Source organism: Pongo abelii, chromosome 19 (genome assembly GCF_028885655.2).
Source record: "Pongo abelii isolate AG06213 chromosome 19, NHGRI_mPonAbe1-v2.0_pri, whole genome shotgun sequence".
Taxonomy (NCBI): Eukaryota; Metazoa; Chordata; class Mammalia; order Primates; family Hominidae; genus Pongo; species Pongo abelii.
This window is the reverse complement of record NC_072004.2, coordinates 72,597,983-72,612,826: the sequence shown is the minus strand read 5'-3', so window position 1 is coordinate 72,612,826 and position 14,844 is coordinate 72,597,983. Positions and strand designations below refer to the sequence as shown.

The following is a 14,844-nucleotide window of genomic DNA, read 5'->3' as shown; positions in this document are numbered from 1 at the left end:
TCGGCTTCAGAGCCATTCTTTATCATTCTTCCTTTTCCTAGGGCGTATGCGGCCAGCAAAGAATCACATGCCACTTTGGTGTTTCATAATCTCCTGGGAGAGATTGACCAGCAGTATAGCCGCTTCCTGCAAGAGTCGAATGTTCTCTATCAGCACAATCTACGAAGAATCAAGCAGTTTCTTCAGGTATGATGAGAAACTGAGGACAAGGAGAAACAGGACCCGCAGAGTCAGGTGTTAGCATTCTTTCCTGGAAGCATTTCTTTTCTCATTTGGCTAAGGAACGAGAATCTATCTTGTATTTTCAATCACAGGAGAAGTAATTAGCCCTTTCTCAAAGCTCTGTATACTTAGCCGTGAGCATCATTGCCTGAGAATCACTTCTCTTGTCATAGTTGAAGTAATAAAGTGATTGTTATGTTAATCATACATGTTAGCATGTTAACCGGGTCCACTGATATGAAGATGACTCTCACTGTTACATGTTAAAGGTTTGACCATAATGGGATACTTCTCGACTAGGTCAGTAACTTCCCTGCAAGACCAGGATAGCATACTGTGTAAAGACTCAGACAAGGCCAGGCACGGTGGCTCACGCCTGTAATCCCAACACCTTAGGAGGTTGAGGTGGGAGGATTGCTTGAGCCCAGGAGTTTTGAGACCAGCTTGGGCAGCATAACAAGACACCATCTCTACAGAAATTAAAAAAAAAAACTAGCCGGCTGTGGTGGCATGCACCTATAGTCCCAGCTACTCAGAAGGCTGAGGTGAGAAAATTGCTTGAGCCTGGGAGGTCGAAGCTGCAATAAGCCGTGATTGTGCCACTGCACTCCAGCCTGGCGGACAGAGTGAGAGCCAGTCTCAAAAAAAAAAAGACTCAGGCTAATGTGCCTTCTGTTACAGAAATAGTAACGACCTCCCCTTCGCCCCCCCCCCGACAGACAGCCTTCACCCAGGCTCTGAAGCCTTTGTTCCGTTGTTTCCTAGAGTAAATGCTTTCCTTGATGAATACATTAGTTTTAATGTGCCACAGTTCAGTCCACATCTCCATGGTCTGCTGCTGATTTTCATTCTCTTTCTCTCCTACTTATAGAGCAGGTATCTTGAGAAGCCAATGGAGATTGCCCGGATTGTGGCCCGGTGCCTGTGGGAAGAATCACGCCTCCTACAGACTGCAGCCACTGCAGCCCAGGTGAGACCTGAGACAAAACAAATCCCTGGTCTGGGAGGAATGGAAAATCAAACAACTTTATAATGAGAGAAATTATTAGATCTACTAAAAAAGAAGGAAAAGAAATTAAATAGATCAATAATCATAAAAATACATTGAAAAACTCTAAAAAAAAGAAAGTTCCACCCCCCAAAATACATTGAAAAACTCTAAAAAAAAGAAAGTTCCACCAAAAGAATCCAACAGACTCAATGGTTTAAAAGTTTTGTTTTGTTCTGACAAACTTTCTTTCTTTCTTTTTTTTTTTTTTTTTTTTGAGACAGAGTTTTGCTCTTGTTACCCAGGCTAGAGTGCAATGGCATGATCTTGGCTCACTGCAACCTCCACCTCCAGGGTTCAAGTGATTCTCCTGCCTCAGCCTCACGAGTAGCTGGGATTATAGGCGTGTGCCACCACGCCCAGCTAATTTTGTATTTTTAGTAGAGACGGGGGTTTCTTCATGTTGGTCAGGCTGGTCTCGAACTCCTGACCTCAGGTGATCCGCCCCCCTCAGCCTCCCAAAGTGCTGGGATTACAGGCGTGAGCCACCGTGCCCAGCCTGTTCTGACAAACTTTCATAGTACAGATTATTCCAATATCATTCAAACTTTTCCAAAGTATAGGAAAACAAGAGATGTTTTCAGCTTATTTTATGAGGCTGGAAAAATCCTCATATCAAAACCTAAAAAACAGCCAGGTGTAGTAGCTCACGCCTGTAATCCCAGCACTTTGGGAGGCTGAGATGGACAGATTGCCTGAGCCTCAGGAGTTCGAGAGCAGCTGCGGCAACATAGCGAGACCTCATCTCTCTTTTTTTTTTTTTGAGACAGAGTCTCTCTCTGTCTTCCAGGCTGGAGTGCAGTGGCGCCATCTTGGCTCACTGCAACCTCCGCCTCCCAGGTTCAAGCGATTCTCTTGCCTCAGCCTCCCGAGTAGCTGGGACTACAGATGTGGCCACCACGCCCGGCTACTTTTTTGTATTTTTTTTTAGTACAGATGGGGTTTCACCTTGTTAGGCAGGATGGTCTTGATCTCCTGACCTTATGATCCACTGGCTGCAGCCTCCCAAAGTGCTGGGATTATAGGCATGAGCCACCACGCTCGGCCTTTTTTTTTTTTTTTTTGAGACAGAGTCTTGCTCTGTTGCCAGGCTGGAGTGCAGTGGCATGATCTCAGCTCACTGCAACTTCTGCCTCCGAGGTTCAAGCTATTCCCCTGCCTCAGCCTCCCAAGTAGCTGGGACTACAGGTGCGTGCCACCACACCCAGCTAATTTTTTGTATTTTTAGTAGAGATGGGGTTTCACCGTGTTAGCCAGGATGGTCTGGATCTCTTGACCTCGTGATCCGCCCGCCTCGGCCTCCCAAAGTGCTGGGATTACAGGCGTGAGCAACCGCGCCCGGCTTAATTAAGGATCTTTCTAAACACAAGAAAGAATATTTATCAGAAGCCAAAGGGAGCACGATGCACAGTGGTGAAACACTATTCTCAGTAAAAACAGCAAAAGATAAGGATGTCTTTTACCATTGATACTTTTCTGAGGGATCCAGCCTATGCAAAAAGAAAAAGAAATGAGGGTACAAATATTGGAAAGCAAGGGACAGAACTCTTATTATTTACAGATAGATAGGTCTTCATCGAAGATCCAAGAGAAACAAAACTAACAGTAACAATTGGAACTAGCAAGGTTTAGAAAGGCCATTGTATACAAGATAAATGTTTTTAGAATCTGCAGTTCCCCTATTCAGTAGCAGCAGTAACCTGTTAGAAGATGTAATGAAAGTAAAGATCTGGGCCAGGCACGATATCTCATGCCTGTAATCCAAGCACTTTGGGAGGCCAAGGTGGGCAGATCACGAGGTCAAGAGATTGAGACCATCCTGGCTAACATGATGAAACCCCATCTCTACTAAAAATACAAAAATTAGCTGGGTGTGGTGGTACGCACCTGTAGTCCCAGCTACTTGGGAAGCTGAGGCAGGAGAACCACTTGAACCTGGGAGGCGGAGGTTGCAGTGAAACAAGATTGCGCCACTGCACTCCTGGGCGACAGAGCGAGACTCCGTCTGGAAGAAAAAAAAAAAAAAAAAAAAGAAAGATCTGATTCATAGTAGTAAAACTAAATGTATGCAATTTGCATATACTATTCGTATGTATGGGAAAATATCTGGAAACATATATACTAAATCATTAAAGTAGTTGGTCATAGGAGACTTTTTTACTTTCTGTGAGGGGTTTTACCTTCTTTAACATCCTATAATCAGGGACATTTTTTCTTTTTCTCCCTGACCCCCTGCTTTTTAAAAAATTGTGGTGAAATACACATAACATTACATTTCAAATTTACCTTTGTAACCTTTTTTTTTTTTTTTTGAGACAGTCTCATGCTGTCACCCAGGCTGGAGTGCAGTGGTATGATCACAGCTCACTGCAGCCTCAACCACCTGGGCCCTAGCGATCCTCCTGCCTCAGCCTCATGAGTAGCTGGGACTACAGGCACATGCCACCCTGCGCAGCTAATTTTTTTTTTTTGTTTGGTAGAGATGGGCTCTTGCCATGTTTCCCAGGCTGGTGTTGAACTCCTGGGCTCATCAACTGATGAGAAAGAGCTCTCCAGGCAGAAACATCATGTTCAAAGACAGAAACAGAAACGTGTGTATTCTTAGGAGAAGTGTAGAAAGTTCAGCATCTGATTGGGTCGGGGAAGACGAGCTAGTCAAGGCCACATGATGTTTTAATTAGTCATGCCTAACAGTTTACCACAAGGGGCCAACTGCTTCAGTTTGAACCCACAGCCCTGCCACTTGCTCTGTAACCTTAAGTAAACAATTTTTACTCTCTCTGTTCCTCCAATGGGAGTGATAACAATACCTTCTTCATAGAATTAATTCATACATGTAAAATGCTTAGAACAGTATCTGACACATAAGTGCAAGATAATTTAACTGCTTTCTGCTGCTGCTAACATCACTGTCATCACCCTCACCATTACTGTAGGAAATGGGGACCCAGTGAAGAATTTTTTTTTTTTTGAGACAGAGTCTCACTCTGTCACCCAGGCTGGAGTGCAGTGGCGCGATTTCGGCTCGCTGCAACCTCTGCCTCCCAGGTTCAAGCGATTCTCATGTCTCAGCTTCCCAAGTAGCTGGGATTACAGGCATGAGCCACCGCACTGGGCTAATTTTTTGTATTTTTAGTAGAGACGGGATTTCACCATGTTGGCCAGGATGGTCTCGAACTCCTGACCTCAGGTGATCCACCCACCTCGGCCTCCCAAAGTGCTGGAATTACAGGCATGAGCCACTGTGCCCGGCCCTAGTGAGGAATTTTAAGCAGAAAACTGATATGCTAAGGTGTGAGTGAGGTGGTAGATAACACTTAACTGTGCAGTGCCCTGTAGCCCAAGAGGTTAGCACACAGGCACTTGCCCAGGCAGCACTAGGATTTTCTGCTGAGGAAAACCTTTGTATTTTATCCTGCCCCACAAGATAAAAATAAGTGGTTTAAGTCAATTTGGATAGAGGCTCCAACTTACCATGGGAGGTAGGAAAGCCAAAGTTATCCCAAGGATGTTTTCAATCATATGGATTAGGGATCTGCAAACTGTGAGCGTGGCCCAAATCCAGCCTGCTGCTTGTTTTTGTGAATGAGGTTTTTTCGGAACCCAGCCACACTCATTTATCTATGCATTATCTGTGGCTGCTTTTGTGCTGCAGTGGCAGGGCTAATTTGTAGCAGGGACTGTATGATCCAGGAAACCAAAAATATTTACCCTCTGTCCCTTAGAGAAAAAGTTTGCAACCTCTGATATAAAGCTATAAGTTGGTTATTTGTGGCCTCAACCCAGGCCTCACTGCTATTTTTTCTGTTTACAATACCTGGCATGCTCTTAAGTGTCTAGAATGGGTTAAAGATAGAAGAATGGATGTAATCCCTGCTACCAGGGGCTGTCAGGCTAGTTGGGATTATAAGTACACAAACACTCAAAGTGAGAAAAACACAGAAGAGGATGTGTGTCATTTTGTCTAAGGAAGTTGAATAAGATTTCGCAGGAAAAGAAACATTTGAACTGAATTTGAAGGTGAGTGAGTTCAGGTGTGTTTGGGCTGAAGCCCAGGCCATGCTGAGTGGATAGCGGGTGGGGAGGGAGTGTGGAAACACACTGCATGCAGTGAAGAGTGGGGAGTCTGGGGCGACTGAGGCACAGAGAGGGAAAGTTTAAGTTATCAATTGTGTGAAACAGCTTTCTGTGTTGGCCTGAGATGTTTATAGCTGGAAGCAGTGGGGAGCCAATAAAGTTTTTTACAAAGGTATTAGAGGTGGGTTTCTGTGGGTGATCATCAATCACGTTTTCCCCCTTTAAGTGTAGTCCTGCTTGAGAAATAGACATGAGAGTGGAATGAAGTTTAAAACATCAGCTGTATTGTTGGTAAAACTAGAATGGAAAGTGTGGCTTGAGCTGGTAACCATAGGGGCTTTCCAATGCCTGTGCCCTGAGTTAGATCTTGGGGTAGAGAGACTGGGTGTGCAGAGCAGCACCCCCACCCCACCCCAGCCATCCATATGGAGCTTCAGCTGCATATGACCAACAAGGCAGAGGGATAGGCCTCTAGACCTGCTTCTAGAAACCAGGCTGCTGCTCTTGCTTGTGGTGGGCCCTAGGAAGGCAAGAGTGAGAGGAGGGAGGCACCAGCTTAGGTGCTGGGTTCTTTGAAGATCTATGTGTACACAGAGTCTTTCTCTCCATCTTACCAATCAGATGAGTCACTGTCACTGTGGGAAGAAGAAGCAGGGGCATGGGTCACCTTCCCAAAACTCCTAAGAAGTTTGTATTCTGTGGGCTTAGATAGGGACCATGGGAAAGGAAGAGAATGGTTGCCCATAAAACTGGCTGTAGTGTAGCCTCAAACTTCTGGACTTAAATGATCCTCCCACCTCAGCCTCCCAAGTAGCTAGAACTACAGGTATACGCCACCACGCCCAGCTAGTTAAAAATTTTTTTTTTTTTTTTTTTTTTTGTTGAGATGAGGTCTCTCCCTATGTTCCCTGGGCCGGTCTCAAACTCCCAGCCTGAAGTGATCCTCCTGCCTTGGTTTCCCAAAGTGCTAGGATTATAGGTGGGAGCTACCATGCCCAGCCCAAGCCTGTAATTTTTTTTTTTTTTTTGAGATGGAGTTTTACTCTTGTTGCTCAGGCTAGAGTGCATGGCGCAGTCTTGGCTCACCACAACCTCCACCTCCCGGGTTCAGGCGATTCTCCTGCCTCAGCCTCCTGAGTAGCTGGGATTACAGGCATGTGCCACCAAGCTCAGCTGACTTTGTATTTTTAGTAGAGATGGGTTTCTCCGTGTCGGTCAGGCTGGTCTCAGACTCCTGACCTCAGGTAATCCGCCCGCCTTGGCCTCCCAAAGTGCTGGGATTACAGGCATGAGCCACTGCGCCTGGCACAAACCTGTAATTTTTAAGTTTCATATGCTATTTATTTTTTGTTATTTCTTTAATTAATTCATTCGAGATGGGGCCTCACTATGTTGACTAGGCTAGTTTTGAACTCCTGGCCTCAAGCAGTCCTCCCACTTCAGCCTTTCCAAGTGCTGATATTGTAGGTGTGAGCTGCTACATCCAGCCTTCTTTCTTCTTTTTCTTTTTCCATGTGCTATTTGACGTTTTCCAAGGTATCAGCCTCCCCTTCTCCCCAAGATAATATCTTTTAATATGGAATTTCATCCCTAGGGCAGGACTTTTTTTTATTATCCCTCAGAAATATACTGGACACCACGTTTAAGTAGACATCCAACATCTGCTGTCATAAATTGTTTTGAATTTTTTGACATACTTGCCCATGAGCTTTTTGAAGGCATAGATCATGTCTTAGCTGAACATGTGGTCTCTTAGTGCCATAAGGGGGTTTATGGTATGACCTGTGTAGTGTCACCTGTGTAGTGACAGCACCACTGCCTCTGTCTCCCTTCCTCTCATGATGGCAGCAGCGTCTCAAGCCAAACAAGAAGGGTAGTTAGGGTGGGATGGAAGCTGGGTAGAGCTCTTCCTCTCCCCGTATTTCTGTGTTCACATGTGCATTGACCTCCTTTTTGGCAGCAAGGGGGCCAGGCCAACCACCCCACAGCAGCCGTGGTGACGGAGAAGCAGCAGATGCTGGAGCAGCACCTTCAGGATGTCCGGAAGAGAGTGCAGGTGATGCGAGTTACAAGCCTCGGGCAGGGAGCTTTCATTAATTTTTTTTTTTTTTTTTTTTTTTGAGACAGGGTCTTGCTCTGCCACTCAGGCTGGGCTGCAGTGGCATGATCACAGCTCACTGCAGCCTCGACCTCTCAGGCCCAAGCGATCCTCCTACCTCATCCTCCCAAGTAGCGGGGACCACAGGCATGCACCACCACGCCCAGCTAATTTAAAAAAAAAATTTGTAGAGATGGGGGTCTCCCTGTGTTGCCCAGGCTGATCACGAACTCCTGGGCTCAAGTGATCCTCCCAACTCAGCCTTTCAAAGTGCTGGGATTACAGGCGTGAGCCACTGCGCCCAGCCAACAGGGAGCCTTCTCTTGGGGATACTGCCTGCAGGTCCTGCATGTATCTTTTTTGAGGTTTTGGCTTCATTTGAATTCTCCTCAGGAACTTTATATTTTCTGTTCCCAAGGAAATCTTTCTTTACTTCTGTTTTTTTGTTTGCTTATTTTAAACAGGATCTAGAACAGAAAATGAAAGTGGTAGAGAATCTCCAGGATGACTTTGATTTCAACTATAAAACCCTCAAGAGTCAAGGAGGCAAGTGAATATTAGAGATGTTAAAATCTCTAGAAAGTGAGTTTGTGTTGTTGAGTTGAAAGACTCATTTGTCTTAACTCTGTTTAGATCTTAAGGCGGGCGGGGCACAAGGGAGTTATGGGTGCTCAAAGGAGCCTGGTCATTAAGGACAGGAGTATTCCCTCAGGTCAAGGAGTATTCCCTCAGGTCAAGGAGTTTTTTCTTCCTTCGCAGACATGCAAGATCTGAATGGAAACAACCAGTCAGTGACCAGGCAGAAGATGCAGCAGCTGGAACAGATGCTCACTGCGCTGGACCAGATGCGGAGAGTAAGGGCATCGGTCGGACCACTTCCCCCATGTGTCTCGCTCACTTGCGGGATTTCAGCATCTTGTGGCAGAACTTGCTTGGTTTCTAAGAAGTTCCTGCTCTGGAGTTGACTAAAGACTGTGGTTAGAGACGGTCTGAGGAAATGTTTTCTGACTTTGTTTTGGTTTCCAACCAGAGCATCGTGAGTGAGCTGGCGGGGCTTTTGTCAGCGATGGAGTACGTGCAGAAAACTCTCACGGACGAGGAGCTGGCTGACTGGAAGAGGCGACAACAGATTGCCTGCATTGGAGGCCCGCCCAACATCTGCCTAGATCGGCTAGAAAACTGGTAAAGGATGAAAGAAGCTTTTCCTTTCTTTCTCGAAAGCTAGATTAAATTCTGATCTTAACTGCAGGCCCACAGAATTGGTACTATATCTCCAACGTGGGGACTTTTCCATATTCAAATTTAGCCCAAGAATTAAAGTTTTTACTTTATTTCGGCCAGGCACTGTGGCTCACACCTGTAATCCCAGCACTTTGGGAGGCCAAGATGGGTGGATCACTTGAGGACAGGAGTTTGAGACCAGCCTGGCCAACATGGTGAAAACACATATCTACTAAAAACATAAAAAAATTAGCCGGGCGTGGTGGTGTGCACCTGTAGTCTCAGCTACTCTGGGCGGCTGAGGCAGGAGAATCACTTGAACCTGGGATACGGAGGTTGCAGTGAGCCGAGATCTTACTACCGCACACCAGCCACCCTGGGCGACAGAGTGAGACTCCATCTCAAAAAAATAAAAATAAAATAAAGTTTTTACTTTATTTGGAGAAACTTTGTTTTAAAAAATGTATTTACATTATTATATTTTAAGTATATTTTACTTAATAATTCAATTAAGGCTTTTGGTTTAACTATATTTAACAGATAGACAAACCTTTTAATTTTAGTTATTTTAGTTATCTAAAACGACACATGCCCTTTTTAAGGGAAAAAATTCAAATACAGAAAATTAAGAGAAGAAAAAATTTTTAAATCAAATCATCAGCAGTACTAGTAGTTAAAATTTCAATTGATGCTCAATCTAGACATCTGTCATTATGTATATACATGTTGTGTATATACACATAAAGATAGAAATTTATACAGTTTATATTAGGATCATTTTTTTTTTCTTTTTTTGGAGTCAGGGTCTCACTGTGTTACCCAGTCTAGAGTACAGTTATGCAATCATGGCTCACTGGAACCTTGACCGCCTGGGCTCAGGCAGTCTTCCCACCTTAGCCTTCTCAGTAGCTGGGACTACAGGCATGCACCACCACAACTGGCTAATTTTTAAATTTTTTATAGAGGCAGGGTCTTACTTTGTTGCCTGGGATGGTCTCAAACTCCTGGGCTCAAGGGATCATCCCACTTTGGCCTCTCAAAAGCTCTGGAATTATAGATGTGAGCTGCCGTGCCCAGCCCAGGATCTTTCTTTATATGCTTTTCTGTAATCTGCACTTCTACCTTCATCCAGCAAATCTTACTGCCCACCCTTCATGTGCAAGGCCCTATAGTGAGCACGTTGCACCAGCTTGCCTTAGGAGAAACTTGAGATACAGAGCCTGCACTGGAAATTTAGGGCGACTCTACATGAGAATGCCTGTCTATTCATATCCTCACTAACCCCGAGTGTTGTTAATTTACTGAAAGCAGTTTTAAATGCTTCCTGACCAGGGAACGAAGAAGCTTAAGTTCTGGGAATGGGAGGATAGAAGTGCCAGAAAAGAGTTGGGGAGTTCAGAAATCCCTGCAGCGGTCCCCCTCCCTCTCCTTTCACTTTCTGTCTTTCTGGTCTTTTGGTCTTTGTTACACTAGTGATAAACCATCAAAGAATGATGGAATGATGCTAAACTTCTCTATTTTCTTTTTTTTGAGACAGAGTCTCACTCTGTCACCCAGGTTAGAGTGCAGTGGCATGATCTTGGCTTACTGCAACCTCCTCCTCCCAGGTTCAAGCGATTCTCAGCCACAACCTTCCAAGTAGCTGGGATTACAGGCCCATGCCACCATGCCTGGCTATTTTTTTTGTATTTTAGTAGATCCACCTGCCTCAGCCGCTCAAATTTTTGGGATTACAGATGTGAGCCACTGCACCTGGCCTAATATTCTCTATTCCTGGAGATAGATTTAATGAGCTTTTTCTCCCTCTCTCTTCACTTATTCCTTGTGCATGTTATCAATATTTTGAAACATTATGTCATGTCCTTTGATCAGTTGAAGGCTGACATTGAAAAGGCTTATGGGGATTGGGTGTCGTGGCTCACACCTGTAAATCCCAATGCTTTGGGAGGCAGAGTCAGGAGGATCACTTGAACCCAGGAGTTTGAGACCAGCCTGGGCAACAAAGTGAGATCCCATTCCTACAAAAATTTAAAAAACTAGACATGTGCCATTACACTTCAGCCTGGGTAACAGAGTGAGACTCCATCTCAAAAAACTAAACTAAACTAAACAGGCATGGTGGCACACACCTGTAGTTCTAGCTACTCAGGAAGCTGAGGTAGGAGGATCACTCATGTCCAGGAGTTGGAGGAGGCAGTGAGCTATGATCATGCACTGCACTAGGCCACAGAGTGGGACCCTGTCTCAAAAAAAAAAGAAAGAAACAAAAGGAAGGGCTCATGTAGTTCAAGCCCTTCTCTTCATGCAAGGGGATGCTAAGGCCCATGATGGTGAAGGGCCTGGCAAAGCTTGCACAGATAGTGTGTGACAGAGCTGGCTCAAACCCATCTTTGGGAGCTGTCTAATCTCTTTTTCTGAGTCTTTATGTTCATAGACAAGTTAGGATGAGTAAAGTAAGTGCTAAATTCCATATTTCATGTTCTGCATATCTGGGCTCAGATGCTTGTCATTTTCCAATGGTAACTCCATCAATGCCTCCTAGTGGTATAAATTTTAATACTTCTTGTATGCCCAGCCCCCTTTTAGAAATTTGAGATTTTAGGAAGGGACTAGTAATAAAAGGTAAAATAAATTATTTTCTGGCCAGGCACGGTGGCTCACATCTGTAATCCCAGCACTTCGGGAGGTTGAGGTAGATGGATCACCTGAGGTCAGGAGTTCAAGACCAGCCTGGCCAACAAGGCAAAATCCCATCTCTACTAAAAATGCAAAAATTATCCAGGAGTGGTGGTGGGTGCCTGTAATCCCAGCTACTTGGGAGGCTGAGGCAGGAGAATCACTTGAACCTGGGAGGCGGAGGTTGCAGTGATCTGAGATTCTGCCACTGCACTCCAGCCTGGGCAACAGAGTGAGACTCTGTCTCAAAAAAAATAAATAAATAGGCCAGGTGCAGTGGCTTACACCTGCAATCCCTCAGGAGGCTCAGGCAGGAGAATCACTTGAACCCGGGAAATGGAGGTTGCAGTGAGCCGAGATTGTACCACTGCACTCCAGCTCAAAAAATAAATAAATAAATAATAAATTATTTTCTTTTTTTATTTATTTTTTCGGCATCCACCCAACATGGTGAAAAATTCCTCTTAATGTCACTGAACTGTAAACTTAAGATGAAAAATTGTAAATTTCATGCTATGTATATTTCACCACAGTAAAAAAATTCCTCGTTCTTATTGTAGTGGTCTCCATGTCTTCAGTATTTCCTTCCCCTTCTCCATCTCACCTGTATACATTCACTTTGGTAATTAGCACCTTTCTTAATTTATTGGCAGGATAACGTCATTAGCAGAATCTCAACTTCAGACCCGCCAACAAATTAAGAAACTGGAGGAGTTGCAGCAAAAAGTTTCCTACAAAGGGGACCCCATTGTACAGCACCGGCCGATGCTGGAGGAGAGAATCGTGGAGCTGTTTAGAAACTTAATGAAAAGGTAACTTAGCACCCTTGTCCCTTTCCCTCATCTAAAAAAATACCTAAAGACTCAAGTGGTAGAGCGAGAGGCGGGCTGACTTCTGGTCGCGGCCATGGCGCGTGAGCCCATCTTCTCTTTCCTCAGTGCCTTTGTGGTAGAGCGGCAGCCCTGCATGCCCATGCATCCTGACCGGCCCCTCGTCATCAAGACCGGCGTCCAGTTCACCACTAAAGTCAGGTAGGCCACGCCACTTGCGTTTCCAGTAGAGATTTTACTGAGGGACACTGTTAGGGGGAGGGTAGAGTTGGTGGCCAGGGTCGTTCTTTCCAGGTGTGGTGTCACAGGCAGTACACTGTTGCGGGGATGAAATTTGTTGCCATACTATCTGCTTGCTCTCTGATTCTGATGTCAAAAGCAAAAGAGCAGTCATCTTTTTGAAGGTACCTGGGCATATTCCTATGATTGTAGACCTGGAGTCTCAGGCCACAGCTTCTCCTTCTGCCCAAGGGACAAAATAATGTCGTCTATTTTCTGTTCTTTGAGGCTACTCTTCCCTGTGGATTTTAAAGGAAAGAGTAAGGCTTAGTGATGGGGAAGCTGAGAGGCCCCAGGGCAGGTGGGTGGTGGGCCTGTAGGGTGAGGTGTTACTTTCACACTCAAGTCAGAACAGGTGTGCTGGCGTTTTGACCTTCTGCAGCGAAATTTCCCTCCTCAGAAACTTAGTATGGTGTTCGGTTTCAGGATTAATAGAACAAAATGCCAGCTGCACTGCATGTGTTCCTGTAATATTTTTCATTATATGGCTTTGATTATCCTTTTGTGAATCTCTCACAACTTCAAGTTGTTAGTTCTTAGATGTTTTCTCAGTACCTTTGGCTTGAAGGGGTGATACTCATCTTTTGTTTTTGTTTGAGACAGGGACTCACTCTCACCCAGGCTGGTGTGCAGTGGCATGATCTCAGCTCACTGTAACCTCCATCTCCCAGGTTCAAGTGATTCTTGTGCCTCAGCCTCCTGAGTAGCTGGGAATAGAGGTGCGTGCCACCACACCCGGCTAATTTTTTTTTTTTTTTTTTTTTTTTTTTTTTTTTTTTTTTTTTTTTTTTTTGAGACAGAGTCTCGCTCTTTCAGCCAGGCCAGAGTGCAGTGGTGCAATCTCAACTCACTGCAACCTCCACCTCCCAGGTTCAAGCGATTCTCCTGCCTCAGCCTCCCTGAGTAGCTGGACCGACACATTCCACCATACCCGGCTAATTTTTGTATTTTTAGTAGAGACAGGGTTTCTCCATGTTGGCCAGGCTGGTCTCAAACTCCTGACCTTGGTGATCCACCCACCCCGGCCTCCAAAAGTGCTGGGATTACAGTGTGAGCCACCGTGCTCGGCCAATTTTTTTTTTTTTTTTTTTTGAGATGGAGTCTTGCTCTATCACCCAGGCTAGAGTGCTGAGGTGTGATCTCGGATCACTGCAGCCTCCGCCTCCCGGGTTCAAGTAATTCTCCTGCCTCAGCCTCCCAAGCAGCTGGGATTACAGGTGCCTGCCACCACGCCCAGCTGATTTCTGTATTTTTAGTAGAGACAGGGTTTCGCCATCTTGGCCAGGCTGGTCTCGAACTCCTGACCTCGTGATCCACCCGCCTCAGCCTCCCAATGTGCTGGGATTACAGGCGTGAGTCACCGCGCCCGGCCCTATTTTAATTTTTTTAAAGAGAGTGATAGGGGCCGGGCACGGTGGCTCTCGCCTGTAATCCCAGCACTTTGGGAGGCCAAGGTGGGTGGATCACCTGAGGTCGGGAGTTCGAGACCAGCCTGACCAACATGGAGAAACTCCGTCTCTACTAAAAATACAAAATTAGCTGGGCGTGGTGGCGCATGCCTGTAATCCCAGCTACTTGAGAGGCTGAGGCAGGAGAATTGCTTGAACCCAGGAGGCGGGGGTTGCAGTGAACGGAGATCGCGCCATTGCACTCCAGCCCAGGTAACAAGAGTGAAACTCTATCTCAAAAAAAAAAAAAAAAGAGAGAGAAAGAGAGAGAGATAGGATCTCGCTCTGTCACCTAGGCTAGAGTGCAGTGGCATGATCATAGGTCACTATAGCCTTGAACTCCTGGGCACAAGTGATCGTCTTGCCTCAGCCTCCTGAGTAACTGCGACTACAGGTACATGCTACCACACCCCGCTAATTTTTAAACTTTTTATAGAGGTGGGCTCTTGCTTTGTTGCCCAGACTGTTATGGAACTCCTGGGCTCAAGGGATCCTCCCAGCTTCACCTCCCACAGTACTGAGATTATAGATGTGAGCCTATAATTATAGACAGCTTGGCTTATTTACCTGTTGGAAATGAAGAATTATGAATTTTACATTTCTTCAAGAAAAGATTATGGGAGATTTTACTGACTTTTTTTCCACTGGATTTTTTCTTTTTAAATAGGTTGCTGGTCAAATTCCCTGAGTTGAATTATCAGCTTAAAATTAAAGTGTGCATTGACAAGTAAGTACTCCTATCTTAGCTCTTTTTTCAAATGAGGAATAGAAAAATGAGAACTTTGACAGACATCATTTGAACTAGAGACTCGATCTTTATTCAGAGATCTTCATTTTGTGGACAAAAGTTTTCAAAAGCCTTGGGGTGCGTTGTCATTTACGTGCCTGAACAAAGCCACAAAAGCTGGGGGTACAGATTTGATTTGTGGTTGCTATTGTGACAAC

At 45.2% G+C, this 14,844-nt stretch overlaps 1 protein-coding gene across 9 annotated transcripts in view; it reads left to right on the top strand.

Moving 5' to 3' along the window:
- STAT3 (signal transducer and activator of transcription 3) overlaps positions 1 to 14,844 on the top strand; it is a 75,042-nt gene that overhangs the window by 42,307 nt on the left and 17,891 nt on the right. For 8 of the 9 annotated variants that reach the window (XM_054546200.2, XM_054546201.2, XM_024234133.3 and 5 more), the window contains 9 exon segments: positions 42 to 186; positions 1,094 to 1,192; positions 7,308 to 7,403; positions 7,910 to 7,991; positions 8,205 to 8,299; positions 8,476 to 8,627; positions 11,996 to 12,154; positions 12,281 to 12,373; positions 14,567 to 14,626. In XM_054546200.2, coding sequence (XP_054402175.2) covers positions 42 to 186; positions 1,094 to 1,192; positions 7,308 to 7,403; positions 7,910 to 7,991; positions 8,205 to 8,299; positions 8,476 to 8,627; positions 11,996 to 12,154; positions 12,281 to 12,373; positions 14,567 to 14,626 — 981 coding nt within the window. 9 annotated transcript variants of the gene reach the window in all.